General features: G+C 46.1%; 1 protein-coding gene across 10 annotated transcripts in view; it reads right to left on the reverse strand.

The window, feature by feature from the left end:
* The window catches only part of EHBP1 (EH domain binding protein 1), a 643,275-nt gene that overhangs the window by 399,678 nt on the left and 221,935 nt on the right, over positions 1 to 21,662 (reverse strand). For 7 of the 10 annotated variants that reach the window (XM_063918463.1, XM_063918471.1, XM_063918465.1 and 4 more), the window contains exons 8-10: positions 15,196 to 15,300; positions 13,316 to 13,438; positions 5,485 to 5,728 (exon numbers count right to left, since the gene is read on the reverse strand). In XM_063918463.1, the coding sequence (XP_063774533.1) occupies positions 5,485 to 5,728; positions 13,316 to 13,438; positions 15,196 to 15,300 (472 nt within the window). The remainder of the gene's footprint in view (positions 1 to 5,484; positions 5,729 to 13,315; positions 13,439 to 15,195; positions 15,301 to 21,662) is intronic. The other 3 variants (XM_063918466.1, XM_063918473.1, XM_063918472.1) reach the window with 1 other exon arrangement.

The following is a 21,662-nucleotide window of genomic DNA, read 5'->3' on the forward strand; positions in this document are numbered from 1 at the left end:
CAGAGAACCTGCATTCATTATTAGCAAAGATGTGGCTATTTAATTGTTATTTTGTAGCATAATAATTACTGAGAGATAAATCCACACCTAAACTGACAGGTTACATAGTTCACACTGCAATTATGTACCTGAACTGTATATATAATGTAAAGCTCTTGCATAACAACCACACACCCTGCTTTTCATACTACTAATTAACTCAACGGTTACCCATGTAACCACCTGTTGCATTACATTTACATTTTTTGTTTCAGTAATAAATACACTGAAAGTGGTTTTATTTTTAAATGTTTTCTTGGTTTCATGCTGGCACATCTTAACTAATATCCGAATCTTATTTATGCAAATTAAGAGGAGGAGGCAATTTCAGAAACATTGTAGTATTTGGGAGAAATGAAGAACAGCCATTTAAGCAAAAGCACTGTGGCACTAACTAACTTAAAGCGGCAATCATTTACAATACAACACCAAACTGGTTTTGCCTTGTAAATGATTGCCGCTTTAAAAATACAGACTCGCTGGAATTCTCGCAATGCCTGCAGCTCACAGGCTATTACATAAGCCCTAGCATCGCCATTATTTTTACCGATACACAATATGTACAGAACATTTCTATTATCTAGGAAACACTAAAGTGGATTTCAAAATCTTTGGTTCCCGTACTTCACCAGATCAATGCAAGATTCAGAAGTAACTGTTTATCAACTTCCTCTGCAGCAAAGAATGAAACAGTCCACAGGACATCATCACCTTTATGCCAGTCATAGTCTCTTCTACAATTATGGCTCACATTGCGCTCGAGTTCTAGATAGAATAGGGGCAAGGAAAATGTTGGGGACCCGTCTCTTCCTTTTGTCATCAACTTCACATGTAAAATGGACTCAATACATCAGGACATAACATCACACTACATCACCAGCACCCAACCCCCTCTTTTACCAGCCTACCTCTCCATCTTACCAACTCTGACTGTATCTGGAATTGCATTTATGGCCCGCATCAGGTACACCCCTCCTGCATCATTCGCTACTTCTCACCTTCTGCCTGTTCCCACCTCTTCAATCTCTACCTCTCATCAGGCAATGTTCTAGCTGCATTCAAGCATGCACTTGTCTCCCCTATTCTTAAAAAACCTACCCTTAATACTACCACTCTCTCCTTTTGTCTCCAAACTCATTGAACGTATCATCTACAACCGCCTCACTGTCTTTCTTTCCTGCCACTCACTGCTTTTCCCTTTCCAGTCTGGTTTACGTTTTCTGAACTCCCCCGAAACTGCCCTCACGAAAGTCTGCAATTACCTCCTTGCTGCTAAATCCAAGGGTCACTACTCTCTGCGTATTCTCCTTGACCTCTCTGCTGCTTTTGACACCGTGGACCACCCTCTTCTCCTGCAAATCCTTCACTCCCTCGGTCTACATGATACTGCCCTCTCCTCCTACCTTCTCTGTCTCCTCTCGTGACTTCACTCCACCCCCCCCCCCACCCCCTCCACTTTCACTAAGAGTAGGTGTACCACCATGGTTCTGTTATTGGATTTCTCCTATCCTACCTCTATATGTGCTCTTTAGGAGAGCTCAACAGCTCTTTTGACCTCCAATATCATCTCTATGCTGATGACACTCGCATCTACCTTTCCTCCTCCGACTCTTTTCTCACTTGTATTTCCAACTGTCTCTTTGATATCCTTTCCTGTCCCAGCGCTTTCTTAAACTTAACATGTCTAAGACTGTGCTGATCACCTTCCCTTGTGTGATTTTCCTTCCCTTACTTATATTATCATCTATTCCATAATACCTACAACGGAACCTAACCCTTGGTTTCTGCCACCCTGCTGATTTGATTATGACCGATGATGAAGCAATGTTTATAAACCATGTACTTGTCCTTCATTGTCTTGTACTGTAAGTCACTGTTTTCTTGTTCTGCTCATTTGTTTGGTATCCGGACTCCAGGTCGACAGCACAAAGGTCGACGCCAATTGGTCGACACACCTTAGGTCGACATGGACAAAAGGTCGACATGGACAACAGGTCGACATGGACAAAAGGTCGACAGGAACAAGGTCGACATGAGTTTTTCACGATTTTTTTCTTTTTTTGAACCTTTTCATACTTAACGATCCACGTGGACTACGATTGGAACGGTAAAGTGTGCCGAGCGAAGCGGTAGCGGAGCGAAGGCACCATGCCCGAAGCATGGCGAGCGAACGCGGTGCACTAATTGGGGTTCCCGGTCACTCTACGAAGAAAACGACACCAAAAAAACATAAAAAACTCATGTCAACCTTTTTCCATGTCGACCTTTTGTCCATGTCGACCTAAGGTGTGTCGACCAATTGGTGTCAACCCAAGGTGTGTCGACCTTTGTGCTGTCGACCCTCAGTCCCAGACCCCATTTGTTTATGTACGGTACTTTGTCAGGCGCTGCAGAACCCTTGCGGTGCCATAAAAATAATAATAATAATTATATATATATATATATATATTTGAAAAAAAAGTATAAATACTACTTTAAGAAAGTATTAAAGAAAAAATTTGAGGCCCCTTGGGTGGCAATAGAAAAGGGAGAGGAAGGATATTCTTCATACTGGCGCGTTGTATAGACCACCAGGTCAGGAAGCGGAACTGAACAGGAGCCTATTGCAAGACATCACTAAAATGGCATTAAAAAGAGAGGTATTAATCATGAGAGACTTTAATCCACCTGATGCAAACTGGGAGCGGTCTTTTGCAAGTTCCACTAGACGTAGGGACATTCTGAATGCCTTACAGTGAGCTTCCCTCAAGCAATTAGTAAGGGAACCAACTAGCAATGATGCAATATTAGACTTAACACTTACAAACTGTGACTGTACCGTTGGCCTCCCTCCAATTCAAACACCTGCTTTCTCCATATCCTGGACACTACTTGCTTGGCACCCTGCTTGGGGGATCAGTATGAATGACTGATGGATGGGATGATGGTGGTCAGCATACCGACACTGGTATCCGGTGGGTGGTCTTCTGTATGCCGGCGGTCGGGCTCCCGGCGCTCAGTATACCGGCGCCGGGAGCCCGACAGCCGGCATACCGACACTTACTTTCCCTCGTGGGGGTCCACGACCCCCATAGAGGGAGAATAAAATAGTGTGGCGCGCGTAGCGCGCCACCGTGCCCGTAGCGTGGAGAGCGCAGCGAGCCCGCAAGGGGCTCATTTGCGCTCGCCACGCTGTCGGTAAGCCGGCGGTCGGGCTCCCGGCGCCGGGATGCTGGTCGCCGGGAGCCCGACCGCCGGCCAGCCGTAGTGAACCCGTATCCGGTCTATCATAATCCCAACAGTCCCCCAGTAAACCCCCTAACCCTCACCGTTTCTTTACCATAACCCTCCCTTGTGGGTGATTAAGCCTAATCCTCCCTTCCCCGCTGCCTAAACCTAACCCTCCCTGCTTGATGTTGAACCCTAACCTCCTCTTCTATGTGCCTAACCCTAACCCTCACTACCTGGTCCCTTACCTTTCTCTGCGCTTCCCCCTAACCCACCTTCTTCAGACTAAACCCACCCCCTGCGCGCGGCAGGACGCCAGCATGTCCCGCTGTCAGGACGTTCGGGATGCCGGCTGTCGGTATTGTGACGTCGGCATCCCATTCGGCGGTATATAGACGCAGGGATAGAGGCAGTCTTAGGGGTGCCGACGTCTGTATAGTGACTGCCAGTATCCCGGCCGTCGGTTAGGTAACTGCTTCCCCTGCTTGGACATTGCAAGGAGATAGTACTTGCTTGCTACACTTAATTGTTTTAAGTCTTTCCCCTATGGCTCAAGCACTCCGTCCTGGACACTCTTCCTAGCTGTCTCTTTGTGAGTCGTGAGTATCTGCCCGCTACTCTTCCCACTGCTGCTGTAGGCCAGGGCCCTGTTCCCTGCACCCTGCTGACCACAGATGACTCAACTACCTTCCCTGAACCACTTTTTCCGGGATGCTGTGGCACATACCCTGAATTTAGTACAATCCTGGTAAATCCGTAACGTAGAGCATCCCTACCTTTACCCTCACATTAATACTATAGCCTAACCTTCACCCTGACTCAAATACTCTAACCACCAACCTCAATCTAACCAAACCACCCTAACCCTATACCTCAACTCTAATACCCTAACTAAATCTAATACCCCAACTCTAGCACCCTAACCCATAAACCAAACCCATAACACTAGTACCCTAACCTCAAGGGGGTAGACTAGATGGGCCAGGTAGTTCTTGTCCGCCATCAATCTATGTTTCTATGTATCAGTAGAAATGTTTACCTATCAGTTATTTCAGTAGAAAGATTTAATGTGGTAATATATAGGGATTGCTATATTTTAATATCTAAAATGGCTTTTTATTTAAGATTTAAAAAAGGTGGCCCACTTTTATACAACACTGCTTCATAGTGACCTACAAATATGTTGCAGAAAGGGCTGGCTACTTTTCTACAGTGCTATCCGAGACAATGAGATGATTCCACACTGCTGAGGAAAGCTTCATAAATCAGCCCTCTCCAAAGTTGCATGAACATGCGGACAGGCTAGAAGTATCCTACATGAAAAAATTAACACATTGCTTTTTCTAACAAGGCATAAGGAAGTGATAAACCAGTGATATGTGCAAGGTGATAAAGGCACCAGCCAATCAGCTCCAACATGTAAATTAACAGTTAGGATCTGATTGGCTGGTGCCTTTATCACCTTGCACATATCACTGGTTTATCACTTCTTTATGCCTTCTCCAGGTTAATACATCTGCCCCTCAGGGCATAGCGATGTCTCACTATAAATGGGTATAACTAACAGGCTACATGCTTTTGCTATTTCACCTTTTGACTTCTATATGCAAGACTCAGAAAAAAAAAAGAAATCAAAAAGTTTTACATTTTGTACAATATTCCATTTAATTTTACCTCAGCAGAGAAAGCAATATTGCCAGCTAAAGTGCAAATAAAGTTTTATGTTCAAAACATGCCCATATGCAGATCTGCCTGTTGCTAATAAATAGGGAATAATTGCTAATCTAAACAGTAACAAGACATTAATTTCTACTTCAACTCATGTTCTAATATAAACTACAACACAAGGGGTGATAATGGTTGAAGTTGCTTAAATGACCAAGGATCAATAATGTACAGTAGTAAAAGAGTATGACGCTCCAAAACAGATTAGGCCTGGTGCTGCTATGTGTAGGTGTTATGTTAGCGTGAGGAAAAAGAGACACTGTATTTGTGAATTGAAGTGTCTCTTGTTGGCTCTATGAGTTGTTGGGCAGTCTTCCAACATCTAAAGCAAATTTTATAGAATAGTCGTGTACGTCATGTGTCAAACTTCTCTATTTCACCCTGTGCGATCAAATGTCTCTTTTGTCAGAAACACTACCTAGGTTTGCCATGTTATTTTAAGAGAAAGTTCTGCTTATACAGTGAGCGCTCAAACCCATCTGTTCATATAAAAGGTGTATAGATTCCACTCACTCATCAAGATCATCCTCTTCCTGCCGTCTGGCTTTGTTAGCGTAGAGGTATTTGGTCATGTCCACAGGTCTGGCATTCTTCCTCTTTGCTGGCTGTGGTGGAGATTCTTTATGAAGTTCAATAACCACTTCAGGCCCTGTATCTGGCTCATCAAATGGGTTTAAATAGGTTGAGGGCTCAGGGTCCTTAAATGGGTTGTAGTCATCAAAGAATGCTTCAACCTTGGTTTTCTCTACAGGGGTTTCTAAGAAACAAATATGTACATACTGTAATAAATCTAGGGAAATGTGGTCATATAATAATTAAAGCAGAAATGAAGAACTAGCGGTGAGGAGTGCGTTAGCATGTCTAGGTGTGAAATACTGTAATATGTTGCATAATAAGACAATGGGCGAATTCAAATACTGTTCTGCCAGCAACCAGTAGATGGCGCACAAACAAAGCTAATCAATTGTAGCTCCGTTCGGGTGCGATGGCTGCCGGCGTCTACATTTCAGATCAGAACACCCACTGGGGGTGGCGAGCTGAAAAGTGCAAAAAGTGACCCGCTTGGGCACCCAAATGGCACTTTTTGCGATCGCACCCAGCACTTTGGTCGGGTTTATCTGCTTTATGCGGCTAAACCCGACCTCTATGGACGCGATCAGGGCGATGAAAAAGATCAATTGAATATCGCCCCACAATCTCCCTTCACTTTAGACGGGAGATCGGGGGCGATAATCAACTATATATCCACCAAAATACTGTACATGACTACAAAATACAACAGCAGTGAGAGATTAACTTATCTTCTAAAGATCTCATGTTTCAAGCGCTAAACAGTAAACCAGTGTTGCCCAACCTCGTTCCCCAAGGCACGCATTCTAGGCTTTAAGGATAGCCATAGCTGAGCACAGGTGACTTAATTAGTACCTCAGTTGTTTTGATTTAACCATCTGTGCTCAAGCATGAATATCCTTTAAACCTGGACTGTTAAACAGAGTACACACCTAAAGGTCAATCTGTCCACCACATTAGCCAAAGTTATAGTTGCTCACACTTAGTTTGCAGCTGCTCCTCCTGATCCACCTACATGTAGCACCCTGGTGAACGATGTGGTTAGACACAAGAAGCATAGGTTTAAAATCTGTAATAAAAATGCATAAATTCTATGCCAAGTTGGATAGATGGTGCCACTCAAGGCTGGGCAGGGACCTTGGCGGAACAGTAGCTCCGTTAGTTTCTTTATATGAACCATACAAGGGACATACCTCTGTGAGTGGGGGCTGGCTTACCTTACTCCATTCCTATGGAACTACACTGCTCTAGACATACTGTTATTGGTACTACCACTATTATGTGTCTCTTGGTGACGTTGCATGTATGTTTTGTTTGTGTTTAAAACTTGAATAAAAAATACAGGATTAAAAAAATAATTTTACCAAGAAGAAATTGCTGGACCTGGATGTAAAAGACAAACATATAAATGTTGACGGATACTAAGGACAGATGTAAAGTGGAATGTACACTAGTTGGCGCATGTGCCAAAACTGAGTGTGCGCAAATTATCGAATCTACATTTATGAATGAAGAGGAGGTAACTGGGCTTTACTGTGGTATTCTCAAGTAGGAAAAGTTTACCGAGGGTGTGTGCAGATCTGGGCATAAGTATAAATACACCTATTTGGAGATGTATGTTTTATACTTAGTACAGGTTAAGTGCAAATGTGCACTGATGATGATGACTAGCAGAAAATCATATATGTATAGGGCGCTGGTGCACCGCAAGATGCGTACAACTTTGAACATACAGGTTTTGTGTGCGCGCATGTAGTTCAGAAGCAACATACACCCGATTTCTGTCCAAACCTGCTTTAAGCCTCAGGTGGGAACAGTTCTAAAAGGAAAATCCATGTGTGTGTTTATTACTGCAAAAATATACAACACTCAATGGAGTATATAGAATCAATTTGCCATAAAAATAAGATTTTAAACCTACCGCTAAATCTTTTTCTCCTAGTCCGTAGAGGATGCTGGGGACTCCGTAAGGACCATGAGGTATAGACGGGCTCCGCAGGAGACATGGGCACTCTAAAGACTTTAGATGGGTGTGCACTGGCTCCTCCCTTTATGCCCCTCCTCTAGACCTCAGTTAAAGAACTGTGCCCAGAGGAGACGGACAGTACGAGGAAAGGATTTTTGTTAATCTAAGGGCAAGGGCCCTCATTCCGAGTTGTTCGCTCGGTATTTTTCATCGCATCGCAATGAAAATCCGCTTAGTACGCATGCGCAATGTTCGCACTGCGACTGCGCCAAGTAACTTTGCTATGTAGAAAGTAATTTTACTCACGGCTTTTTCATCGCTCCGGCGATCGTAATGTGATTGACAGGAAATGGGTGTTACTGGGCGGAAACACGGCGTTTCAGGGGCGTGTGGCTGAAAACGCTACCGTTTCCGGAAAAAACGCAGGAGTGGCCGGAGAAACGGTGGGAGTGCCTGGGCGAACGCTGGGTGTGTTTGTGACGTCAAACAGGAACGACAAGCACTGAACTGATCGCACAGGCAGAGTAAGTCTGGAGCTACTCTGAAACTGCTAAGTAGTTAGTAATCGCATTATTGCGAATACATCGGTCGCAATTTTAAGAAGCTAAGATTCACTCCCAGTAGGCGGCGGCTTAGCGTGTGTAACTCTGCTAAACTCGCCTTGCGACCGATCAACTCGGAATGAGGGCCCAGATACATACCAGCCCACACCATCCACACCGTACAACATGGAATATACGAAACCAGTTAACAGAATGAACAAAACAGCATCAGCCAAAGACTGATCTAAACTGTAACATAACCCTTATGTAAGCAACAACTATATACAAGCCTTGCAGAAATTAGTCCGCACTGGGACGGGCGCCCAGCATCCTCTACGGACTAGGAGAAAAAGATTTACCGGTAGGTTTAAAATCTTATTTTCTATTACGTCCTAGAGGATGCTGGGGACTCCGTAAGGACCATGGGGATTATACCAAAGCTCCAGACCGGGCGGGAGAGTGCGGATGACTCTGCAGCACCGATTGAGCAAACATGAGGTCCTCCTCAGCCAGGGTATCAAACTTGTAGAATTTTGCAAAAGTGTTTGAACCCGACCAATTAGCTGCTCAGCAAAGCTGTAAAGCCGAGACGCCTTGGGCAGCCGCCCAAGAAGAGTCAACCTTCCTAGTGGAATGGGCCTTCACCGAAGTAGGTAACGGCAATCCAGCCGTAGAATGAGCCTGCTGAATCGTGTTACAGATCCTTACAGATGCTTAGAAGCAGGAGCGCCAACTTTGTTGGCCACATACAGGACAAACAGTGCCTCTGTTTTCCGAATTCGAGCCGTCCTGGCTACGTAAATTTTTAAGGCCCTGACTACATCAAGGGACTTGGAATCCTCCAAGTCACTCGTAGCCACAGGCACCACAATAGGTTGGTTCATATGAAACGACAAAATCACCATAGATAGAAATTGAGGACGAGTTCTCAACTTTGCTCGATCCACATGGAAAATCAGATAGGGGCCGCCAATTCGGACACCTGCCTTGCAGATGCCAAGGCCAGCAACATGACCACTTTCCAAGTGAGAGATTTTAAATCAACAGTTTGAAGAGGTTCAAACCAGTGTGATTTAAGGAACTGTAAAACCACGTTAAGGTCCCATGGTGCCACTGAGGGCACAAAAGGAGGCTGGATGTGCAGCACTCCCTTTACAAAAGTCTGGACTTCTGGGAGAGAAGCCAATTCCTTCTGAAAGAATACTGATAAGGCCGAAATCTGCACCTTAATGGAGCCTAACTTTAGGCCCATATCCACTCGTGTTTGTAGAAATTGGAGAAAAAGGCCCAGGTGAAAAACTTCCGTAGGAGCATTCTTGGCTTCACACCAAGATACATATTTCCTCCAGATACGGTGATAATGTTTCGCCGTCACCTCCTTCCTAGCTTTTATCAGAGTAGGGATGAATTCCCCCGGAATACCTTTCCTAGCTAGGATTTGGTGTTCAACCACCATGCCGTCAAACGTAACTGCGGTAAGTCTTGGAACACGCAGGGCCCCTGCTGCAACAGGTCCTCCCTGGGAGGAAGAGGCCACGGATCTTCTGTGAGCCTTTCCTGAAGATCTGAATACCAGGCCCTTTGAGGCCAATCCGGAACAATGAGTATCGTCTGTACTCTTTTTCGTCTTATGATTCTCAATATTTTTGAGATGAGCGGCAAAGGAGGGACACATAGACCGACTGAAACACCCATGGTGTCACCAGGGCGTCCACCGCTACTGCCTGAGGATCCCTTGACCTGGAACAATACATCCGAAGCTTCTTGTTGAGGCGTGATGCCATCATGTCTATTTGAGGAAGTCCCCAATGACTTGTTATCTCTGCAAAAACTTCTTGATGAAGACCCCACTCTCCCGGATGGAGATCGTGTCTGCTGAGGAAGTCTGCTTCCCAGTTGTCCACTCCCGGAATGAAGACTGCTGACTGAGCGCTTACGTGATTTTCCACCCAGCGAAGAATCCTGGTGGCTTCCGCCATTGCCACTCTGCTCCTTGTCCCGCCCTGACGGTTTACATGAGCCACGGCTGTGACGTTGTCTGATTGAATCAGAACGGGTAGGTCGCGAAGAAGATTCTCCGCTTGTCGTAGGCCGTTGTATATGGCCCTTAATTCCAGCACGTTGATGTGTAGACAAGCCTCCTGGCTTGACTATAGTCCCTGAAAATGTCTTCCCTGTGGGACTGCTCCCCATCCTCGGAGGCTTGCGTCCGTGGTCACTAGAACCCAGTCTTGAATGCCGAACCAGCGACCCTCTAGAAGGTGAGCACTCTGAAGCCACCACAGAAGAGACACCCTGGCTCTGGGGGACAGGCTTATTTTCTGATGTATTTGTAGATGGGACCCCGACCACTAGTCCAGAAGGTCCCACTGAAACGTCCTCGCATGGAACCTGCCGAAGGGGATGGCCTCGTAGGCCGCCACCATTTTTCTCAGTACTCGAGTGCATTGATGAACTGACACTCTTTTTGGTTTTAGCAGGTCTCTGACCATATTCTGGAGTTCCTGGGCTTTTTCCTTTAGGAGAAAAACCCTCTTTTTTTTCTGTGTCCAGAATCATGCCTAAAAATGATAGCCGAGTCGTTGGAATCAACTGCGACTTTGGTAGATTTAGGATACAGCCGTGTTGCTGCAGCACTCTCAGGGAGAGCGACACGCTTTTCAGCAATTGATCTCTCAATCTCGCTTTTATCAGGAGATCGTCCAAGTATGGGATAATTGTGACTCCTTGCCTGCGCAAGAGCACCATCATTTCCGCCATTACCTTGGTGAAATTCCTCGGGCCGTGGAAAGCCCAAACGGCAACGTCTGAAACTGGTAATGACAGTCCTGTACAGCAAATCTCAGGTACGCCTGATGAGGGGGATACATGGGGACATGAAGGTATGCATCCTTTATGTCTAGTGATACTATAAAATCCCCCCCTTCCAGGCTGGAGATCACTGCCCGGAGAGATTCCATCTTGAATTTGAACTTTTTCAAATACAGATTCAGGGATTTTAGATTCAGAATGGGTCTGACCGAGCCATCCGGCTTCGGGACCACAAAAAGGGTTGAATAGTACCCTTTCCCCTGTTGCATAAGGGGAACTTTGATAATCACTTGCTGTTGACACAGCTTTTGTATGGCAAGAAAAATCGGCAAGGAGGCACTTCTTCGAATTCCAGTTTGTATCCTTGGGATACAATTTCGATCGCCCAAGGATCCAAATCCGACAGAACCCAGACCTGGTTGAAAAGTCGAAGACGCGCCCCCACCGGCAGTGGAGCCTCAGTGGAGCCCCAGCGCCATGCGGTGGATTTTGTAGAAGCCAGGGAGGACTTTTGTTCCTGGGAACTAGCCGTAGCAGGCGTTCTTTTCCCTCTACCCTTACCTCTGGCGAGGAAGGAAGAGCCCCGACTCCTTCTGGACTTATGCGACCGAAAGGACTGCATCTGATATTGAGGTGTTTTCTTTTGCTGTGGGGGAACATAAGGCAAAAAAGAAGACTTACCCGCGGTAGCTGTGGAAACCAGGTCCAAATAAAACCTCACCCTTGTAAGGTAAAGTTTCCATATGTCTCTTTGAATCAGCTTCACCCGTCCATTGGCGGGTCCACAGGGACCGTCTAGCAGAAATTGCCATGGCATTGGCTCTTGAACCCAACAGCCCAAGGTCTCTCGCAGCCTCTCTCATATACAACCCTGCATCTTTAATGTGACCCAAGGTCAATAAAATGCTATCCTTATCTAGGGTGTCAATGTCAGATGACAAGTTATCTGCCCATGCTGCAATTGCGCTACCCACCCATGCCGACGTTACTGCCGTCTGAGCAAGGCACCCGTATGTGTATAGATCGATTTTAAGGTAGTTTCCTGTCTGCGATCAGCAGGATCCTTGAGGGCTGCCGTGTCCGGAGACGGTAGCGCCACCTTTTTGGACAAGCGCGTCAAAGCCTTGTCCACCGTGGGCGAGGATTCCCACCGTAACCTGTCCTGTGAGGGGAAAGGATACGCCATAATAATTCTCTTGGGAATCTGCAGTTTCTTGTCTGGAGTTTCCCAAGCTTTTTCAAATAAGGCGTTCAGCTCATGAGATGGGGGAAACGTTACCTCAGGTTTCTTTTCCTTAAACATGCAGACCCTCGTGTCAGGGACAAAGGGGTCTTCTGTGATATGTAAAACATCCTTTATTGCAATAATCATATAATGGATACTCTTGGCCACCCGTGGGTGTAACCTCGCATCATCATAGTCGACACTAGAGTCAGAATCCGTGTCGGTATCAGTGTCTGCTACCTGGGAAAGGGGACGTTTATGAGACCCCGAAGGGCCTTGTGCCACAGACAAAGCCATGGATTAACTCCCTGCTATTTCCCTGGACTCTTGCCCTTAGTACTTGCTCAGCAGAGGAGAGTCCAGGGAGCAGCTTCTCTGCAGCGTGCTGTGGAGAAAATGGCGCTGGTTAGTACTGGAGGATCAAGCTCCGCCCCCTCGATGGCGGGCTTCGGTCCTGCTCAAATTCTTTATACTGGCGGGGTTTTTCTAATATACTGCCTCCGCAGTATCTAACATGCTAGCCAGTGTCCCTTGAGGTTATTATTGTTGCCCAGGGCGCCCCCCCCTGTGCCCTGCACCCTTACAGTGCCTTGTGTGTGTGTGTGTGTGTGGGAGCAATGGCGCGCAGCGTTACCGCTGCGCGGTACCTCAGTGAAGATCTGAAGTCTTCTGCTGCCTGTGAAGTCTTCTTTCTCCTTATACTCACCCGGCTTCTATCTTCCAGGTGAGTATGAGGAGGACGGCGGCTCGGCTCCGGGACGAACAGCGAGGACGACACCTGTGTTCCGATCCTCTGGAGCTAATGGTGTCCAGTAGCCTAAGAAGCAGAGCCTATCAGTTAAGTAGGTCTGCTTCTCTCCCCTCGGTCCCACGATGCAGGGAGTCTGTTGCCAGCAGTGCTCCCTGAAAATAAAAAACCTAACAAAAGTCTTTTCAGAGAAACTCAGTAGAGCTCCCCTGCAGTGCATCCAGTCTCCTCTGGGCAAAGGATCTAACTGAGGTCTGGAGGAGGGGCATAGAGGGAGGAGCCAGTGCACACCCATCTAAAGTCTTTAGAGTGCCCGTGTCTCCTGCGGAGCCCGTCTATACCCCATGGTCCTTACGGAGTCCCCAGCATCCTCTAGGACGTAAGAGAAAAGTGTGTTAGTGAAAAACAGTCATATAGATCTCCCCACCAGATTTGTGGGTAGAGGCCTGTAGATTACAAACCGTTCATCTGTGTACTACTACCTTTGGCATCTGGATCTCCAAACGGGTTTAGCTCCGTTGCATCAGTAGTTTCGAAGGGAAGCGACCTGGAGTTCATTAAATCTTGATCCTCTTCATCGAGAAAATTTAACTTGTTTATGAGTTCTACAAAAGATAAAGACTGCTTCAGAGCACTGTTAGTAATACAGGCACATAACATATTTACTTTCACCAACATGTGTGCAGATGTGCGAAAACCAGCACAAAATATATAAATAAATGAAAACAAGGAAAAAAAACATACAAAACGATAACTTCCCCATTTAGCGCTGAAATAAAGTAATGCACTGCCAGGGCTTGAAATGAGTGCTTGTATTTTGTAGCAAACCAACACTGCCGGAAAAAGGTACTAAATGTAAAATACATGATAAGAGTATTGAACAATGGCAGAAGCCACAGAGCAGACTGCGTCCCTATGCGTGAAACAGAGCAGCACTGCGGAGAGTTTTTTAATGGGTATAGGCATCAATGACGGCAGAGTATTTCGGCAGATTTACAATAGTAAGAATTTAAAGTAATGATTGCCCTAAATTTGCAAGGTCATTGTACACCATCACATATCCATATAAAGTATTGCCTCCAGGATTTGTGAGTCTGATTCAGAACAAAAATGTGTTCAATGCGATTGAAATCAACCGAATTGCTTAAAAATTGCAAATAAATAAATACATAAAATTCCCACATATAATTATGTGTATCGTATGACAATCAAATGCAGGAAATATAATTGTCAAGCTATGGACCATTATGCCCTATATAGAACACTGTGCATAATGCATATTTAACAGAAGTTTTGCACTGCTGCACAGACACCATTAGAGCCAAAGAGGTAAGATACCACAGTCACCAGTATACAGCAGTATGGACTAGGACCGTAAAATCATTCACATACATTGTACTGGGCCACGCAACAGTGTTTAAGCGCTTGATGTGTTTTAAAGGTTTTAATATAGACTGTAATAATCTCACTGCTCCTCTTTCATGGAAGCATATGAAATAATTAGCATCAAGTATCAAGCTACTGTGTCCTAAACACACCAAAGCTATTAAAACAATGAATCACTAAAGATATAATGAAAGGTAAAATCATGGGACTTGTATACAACTGTATACGTTTCCTTGATAGTTCTACCTCATTGACAGCTATGTTGTGGCAGCTCACAGCTACATAAGTCGTGCATAAATGGTTGATACTTAACATACTTTGGGTCTATTCAGAAAAAAAAAAAAGATAAGGACCAGTGGAGAAGTTGCCCATAGCAACCAATCAGCTTTGAAGGGAGCCTTTATCAAGTACATTCTAAAAAATGTAAAGGAGATGCTGACTGGTTGCCATGGGCAACTTCTCCACTAGTCTGTTTTTCCACTCTTTTCACTGCTTCGTGAATAGACCCCTTTATCAGAATCAACAAAATCCCAGTATACAGTTGGTATCTTACAGTAGCCCATAAAGGCCGCAGCTTGCATATTTTAGATGTCCAGAAGGGCCAGACATTGATTTTTATGATTATGTTTATGGTTTTAACCCTTTACTGTAGCTACGGGTTTGGTCAAGTGCCATGTTCTGGAAATATTTAAGTAGTCCAAATAATATTTTTAAATATGGGGTATCTATGTAAAAATGGCACAGACTGCATTCAAATAAACCAGAAAAATGCGTGTTAAGAAATGAAAGAAGTGATTTATTTACCATGATTCACTTTATATTATATTTTGTTGCTTGTTGGTTTCACTACAAATTACCGCAGACAGCACTGAGGGAAAGGCACAGAGACACAAGACGGAAGCAGACGCAAGCAGGAGGCACTGTGTACAGGTAAGCGGACAACTCAGATGGGAGGATAAGAGGAAAAACCATAGACCTTCATTAGGACTGGAAGATTTAGCTGAAGGCATGTGTGCTCGCTTTAGGGAGTCATCCTGATCTTCATGTAAGTTGCTCAAGGCATTCAATTGGTTTACAATTTCTGTAAACAGAAGCCAGTCAAGACAGCTATAAGGCAAATGATTATTAGAGAAAAAGAAGCAACAAGCATCATGCCCCTGGCCAGAGGGAGAAAACAGAGGTTAGGCCGCAAAGAAGTGAATGTTATAAAGAAGCAGAGAGCGCAGTACACAGAAGATCTTACACGAGGAACATAATCGCTCAGCCTATCACTCCATGACCTCTGGGCCAGTACCTCACCGCAGAGCTGTGCCGTCATCTCATCATAAAGAGGCCTTCCAATGTTTTACCACAAAGTACCTCTGAAGTACTCACAGTGGAGGCTCTTATGGTCGGCCAACTCCGTAATCACAAAGATGCAGCAGATCAATTCACAAAGGACCAATGACATGACACCAGCCGGTTCCTAGCTAATTCATAGCCTACACTGTCAGTTCACACAATGGCTGCTATTTACATAAATTACAACTTTTTATCTGTTACAAAAAGCCATTGCGCACAAATGGAAGAAACATTTTCCAGGCTTCTTTTCTGTGATAGGGGTTCTACACCTGCAACACAGTTCCCTCCAATCCTCACTAGTCGTATACTCTTATTGCCATAACGCAGAGCAGGCATTCTTAATCTCGGTCCTCTCAATGCAGACTAACAGTTCAGGTTTTAGCGATATACATGCTTGAGCACAGGTGACTTAAAAAGTACCTCAGTTATTCTGCTTTAACCATCTGTGCTGAAGCCTGGATATTACTAAAATCTGCTCTATTACTGTGACTTGGGGACAGAGGTTGGGAATGCCTGTTGTAGAGGCTACAGGGATAGCAATGAGTGCTGCATGGTGACTATATAAATACGGCTGGTAAGAAACCTGATGGGCTAATTTATCAATGAGTGATACATTTCACTGTGAGTGATAAATTGCACCAGCCAATCAGCTCCTAACTACCATGTTAGACTGTGTTTGAAAAATTACAGTTAGGAGATGATTGGCTGGTGCAATTTATCACTCACAGTGAAATTTATCACTCATTGATAAATGAGCCCATATGTTACGGTCTAATAGTAGGTGGATTTCAACATACTGATTAGCTGATGGTGAAGAATGACAGCACAAGATGTTTTTATATTTAAATAAGAATTTACTTACCGATAATTCTATTTCTCGGAGTCCGTAGTGGATGCTGGGGTTCCTGAAAGGACCATGGGGAATAGCGGCTCCGCAGGAGACAGGGCACAAAAAGTAAAGCTTTCCGATCAGGTGGTGTGCACTGGCTCCTCCCCCTATGACCCTCCTCCAAGCCTCAGTTAGGTACTGTGCCCGGACGAGCGTACACAATAAGGGAGGAATTTTGAATCCCGGGTAAGACTCATACCAGCCACACCAATCACACCGTACAACTTGTGATCAAACCCAGTTAACAGTATGATAACAGAGGAGCCTCTGAAAGATGGCTTCCTAAACAATAACCCGAATTAGTTAACAATAACTATGTACAATTATTGCAGATAATCCACTACGGACTCCGAGAAATAGAATTATCGGTAAGTAAATTCTTATTTTCTCTATCGTCCTAGTGGATGCTGGGGTTCCTGAAAGGACCATGGGGATTATACCAAAGCTCCCAAACGGGCGGGAGAGTGCGGATGACTCTGCAGCACCGAATGAGAGAACTCCAGGTCCTCCTTAGCCAGAGTATCAAATTTGTAAAATTTTACAAACGTGTTCTCCCCTGACCACGTAGCTGCTCGGCAAAGTTGTAATGCCGAGACCCCTCGGGCAGCCGCCCAAGATGAGCCCACCTTCCTTGTGGAGTGGGCCTTTACAGATTTAGGCTGTGGCAGGCCTGCCACAGAATGTGCAAGTTGGATTGTGCTACAGATCCAACGAGCAATCGTCTGCTTAGACGCAGGAGCACCCATCTTGTTGGGTGCATACAATATAAACAACGAGTCAGATTTTCTGACTCCAGCTGTCCTTGCAATATATATTTTTAATGCTCTGACAACGTCCAGCAACTTGGAGTCCTCCAAGTCACTTGTAGCCGCAGGCACCACAATAGGCTGGTTCAGATGAAATGCTGACACCACCTTAGGGAGAAAATGCGGACGAGTCCGCAGTTCTGCCCTGTCCGAATGGAAAATTAGATATGGGCTTTTGTAAGATAAAGCTGCCAGTTCTGACACTCTCCTGGCCGAAGCCAGGGCTAGTAACATGGTCACTTTCCATGTGAGATATTTTAAATCCACCTTTTTTAGTGGTTCAAACCAATGAGATTTTAGAAATTCCAAAACCACATTGAGATCCCACGGTGCCACTGGAGGCACCACAGGAGGCTGTATATGCAGCACTCCCTTAACAAAAGTCTGGACTTCAGGAACTGAAGCCAATTCTTTTTGAAAGAAAATCGACAGGGCCGAAATTTGAACCTTAATAGATCCCAATTTGAGACCCATAGACAATCCTGATTGCAGGAAATGTAGGAATCGACCCAGTTGAAATTCCTCCGTTGGAGCACTCCGATCCTCGCACCACGCAACATATCTTCGCCAAATGCGGTGATAGTGTTGCACGGTTACTTCCTTCCTTGCTTTAATCAAAGTAGGAATGACTTCTTCCGGCATGCCTTTTTCCTATAGGATCCGGCGTTCAACCGCCATGCCGTCAAACGCAGCCGTGGTAAGTCTTGAAACAGACAGGGACCCTGCTGAAGCAAGTCCCTCCTTAGAGGTAGAGGCCACGGATCTTCCGTGATCATCTCTTGAAGTTCCGGGTACCAAGTCCTTCTTGGCCAATCCGGAACCACTAGTATCGTTCTTACGCCTCTTTGCCGTATAATTCTCAATACTTTTGGTATGAGAGGCAGAGGAGGAAACACATACACCGACTGGTACACCCAAGGCGTTACCAGCGCGTCCACAGCTATTGCCTGCGGATCTCTTGACCTGGCGCAATACCTGTCCAGTTTTTTGTTGAGGCGAGACGCCATCATGTCCACCATTGGTCTTTCCCAACGGGTTACCAGCATGTGGAAGACTTCCGGATGAAGTCCCCACTCTCCCGGGTGAAGGTCGTGTCTGCTGAGGAAGTCTGCTTCCCAGTTGTCCACTCCCGGGATGAACACTGCTGACAGTGCTATCACATGATTCTCTGCCCAGCGAAGAATCCTTGCAGCTTCTGCCATTGCACTCCTGCTTCTTGTGCCGCCCTGTCTGTTTACATGGGCGACTGCCGTGATGTTGTCCGACTGGATCAACACCGGTTTTCCTTGAAGCAGAGGTTCTGCCTGGCTTAGAGCATTGTAGATTGCTCTTAGTTCCAGAATGTTTATGTGAAGAGACGTTTCCAGGCTCGTCCACACTCCCTGGAAGTTTCTTCCTTGTGTGACTGCTCCCCAGCCTCTCAGGCTGGCGTCCGTGGTCACCAGGATCCAATCCTGTATGCCGAATCTGCGGCCCTCCAATAGATGAGCACTCTGCAACCACCACAGAAGAGATACCCTTGTCCTTGGAGACAGGGTTATCCGCTGGTGCATCTGAAGATGCGACCCTGACCATTTGTCCAACAGATCCCTCTGGAAAATTCGTGCATGGAATCTGCCGAATGGAATTGCTTCGTAAGAAGCCACCATTTTTCCCAGGACTCTTGTGCATTGATGTACAGACACCTTTCCTGGTTTTAGGAGGTTCCTGACAAGCTCGGATAACTCCTTGGCTTTTTCCTCCGGGAGAAAAACCTTTTTCTGAACCGTGTCCAGAATCATCCCTAGGAACAGCAGACGAGTTGTCGGCATTAACTGGGATTTTGGAATATTCAGAATCCAGCCGTGCTGTTTTAGCACTTCTTGAGACAGTGCTAATCCCCTCTCTAGCTGTTCTCTGGACCTTGCCCTTATTAGGAGATCGTCCAAGTATGGGATAATTAATACGCCTTTTCTTCGAAGAAGAATCATCATCTCGGCCATTACCTTTGTAAAGACCCGAGGTGCCGTGGACAATCCGAACGGCAGCGTCTGAAACTGATAGTGACAGTTTTGTACAACGAACCTGAGGTACCCCTGGTGTGAGGGGTAAATTGGAACGTGGAGGTACGCATCCTTGATGTCCAAGGACACCATAAAGTCCCCTTCTTCCAGGTTCGCTATCACTGCTCTGAGTGACTCCATTTTGAACTTGAACTTCTTTATGTACAGGTTCAAGGACTTCAGATTTAGAATAGGTCTTACCGAGCCGTCCGGCTTCGGTACCACAAATAGAGTGGAATAATACCCCTTTCCCTGTTGTAGAAGAGGTACCTTGACTATCACCTGCTGAGAGTACAGCTTGTGAATGGCTTCCAAAACCGTCTCCCTTTCGGAGGGGGACGTTGGTAAAGCAGACTTCAGGAAACGGCGAGGCGGATCTGTCTCTAGTTCCAACCTGTACCCCTGAGATATTATCTGCAGGATCCAGGGATCTACCTGCGAGTGAGCCCACTGCGCGCTGAAATTCTTGAGACGACCGCCCACCGCCCCCGAGTCCGCTTGAGAAGCCCCAGCGTCATGCTGAGGCTTTTGTAGAAGCGGGGGAGGGCTTCTGTTCCTGGGAAGGAGCTGCCTGTTGGTGTCTCTTCCCCCTTCCTCTGCCTCGTGGCAGATATGAATATCCCTTTGCTCTCTTGTTTTTAAAGGAACGAAAGGGCTGCGGTTGAAAAGTCGGTGTCTTTTTCTGTTGGGGAGTAGCTTGAGGTAAAAAGGTGGATTTCCCGGCTGTAGCCGTGGCCACCAAATCTGATAGACCGACTCCAAATAACTCCTCCCCTTTATACGGCAAAACTTCCATATGCCGTTTTGAGTCCGCATCACCTGACCACTGTCGCGTCCATAAACTTCTTCTGGCCGAAATGGACATAGCACTTACCCGTGATGCCAGTGTGCAGATATCCCTCTGTGCATCACGCATATAAAGAAATGCATCCTTTATTTGCTCTAAAGACAGTAAAACATTGTCCCTATCCAGGGTATCAATATTTTCAATCAGGGACTCTGACCAAGCTACTCCAGCACTGCACATCCAGGCTGTCGCTATAGCTGGTCGTAGTATAACACCTGTATGTGTGTATATACTTTTTTGGATATTTTCCATCCTCCTATCTGCTGGATCTTTAAGTGCGGCCGTCTCAGGAGAGGGTAACGCCACTTGTTTAGATAAGCGTGTGAGCGCCTTGTCCACCCTAGGAGGTGTTTCCCAGCGCGCCCTAACCTCTGACGGGAAAGGGTATAAAGCTAATAACTTCTTTGAAATTAGCATCTTTTTATCGGGGGCAACCCACGCTTCATCACATACATCATTTAGTTCTTCTGATTCAGGAAAAACTATAGGTAGTTTTTTCACACCCCACATAATACCCTGTTTAGTGGTACCTGTAGTATCAGCTAAATGTAACGCCTCCTTCATTGCCAAAATCATATAACGTGTGGCCCTACTGGAAAATACGGTTGATTCGTCACCGTCGCCACTGGAATCAGTGCCTGTGTCTGGGTCTGTGTCGACCGACTGAGGCAAAGGGCGTTTTACAGCCCCTGACGGTGTTTGAGGCGCCTGGACAGGCACTAACTGATTGTCCGGCCGTCTCATGTCGTCAAACGACTGCTTTAGCGTGTTGACACTATCCCGTAATTCCATAAATAAAGGCATCCATTCTGGTGTCGACCCCCTAGGAGGTGACATCCCCATATTTGGCAATTGCTCCGCCTCCACACCAATATCGTCCTCATACATGTCGACACACACGTACCGACACACAGCAGACACACAGGGAATGCTCTTAACGAAGACAGGACCCCACTAGCCCTTTGGGGAGACAGAGGGAGAGTTTGCCAGCACACACCAAAAGCGCTATATATGACAGGGATAGCCTTATAATAAGTGCTCCCTGTATAGCTGCTTTTATAATATAATTTTTGCCACTATTTTGCCCCCCCTCTCTTGTTTTACCCTGTTTCTGTAGTGCAGTGCAGGGGAGAGACCTGGGAGCCGTCCTGACCAGCGGAGCTGTGTAAGGAAAATGGCGCTGTGTGCTGAGGAGATAGGCCCCGCCCCTTTTTCGGCGGCCTCGTCTCCCGCTCTTTAGTGTATTCTGGCAGGGGTTAAATATCTCCATATAGCCCCCGGAGGCTATATGTGAGGTATTTTTTAGCCAAATAGGTTTTCATTTGCCTCCCAGGGCGCTCCCCTCCCAGCGCCCTGCACCCTCAGTGACTGCCGTGTGAAGTGTGCTGAGAGGAAAATGGCGCACAGCTGCAGTGCTGTGCGCTACCTTTAGAAGACTGAGGAGTCTTCTGCCGCCGATTCTGGACCTCTTCATGTTTCAGCATCTGCAAGGGGGCCGGCGGCGAGGCTCCGGTGACC

Source organism: Pseudophryne corroboree, chromosome 4 (genome assembly GCF_028390025.1).
Source record: "Pseudophryne corroboree isolate aPseCor3 chromosome 4, aPseCor3.hap2, whole genome shotgun sequence".
Lineage (NCBI taxonomy): Eukaryota > Metazoa > Chordata > Amphibia > Anura > Myobatrachidae > Pseudophryne > Pseudophryne corroboree.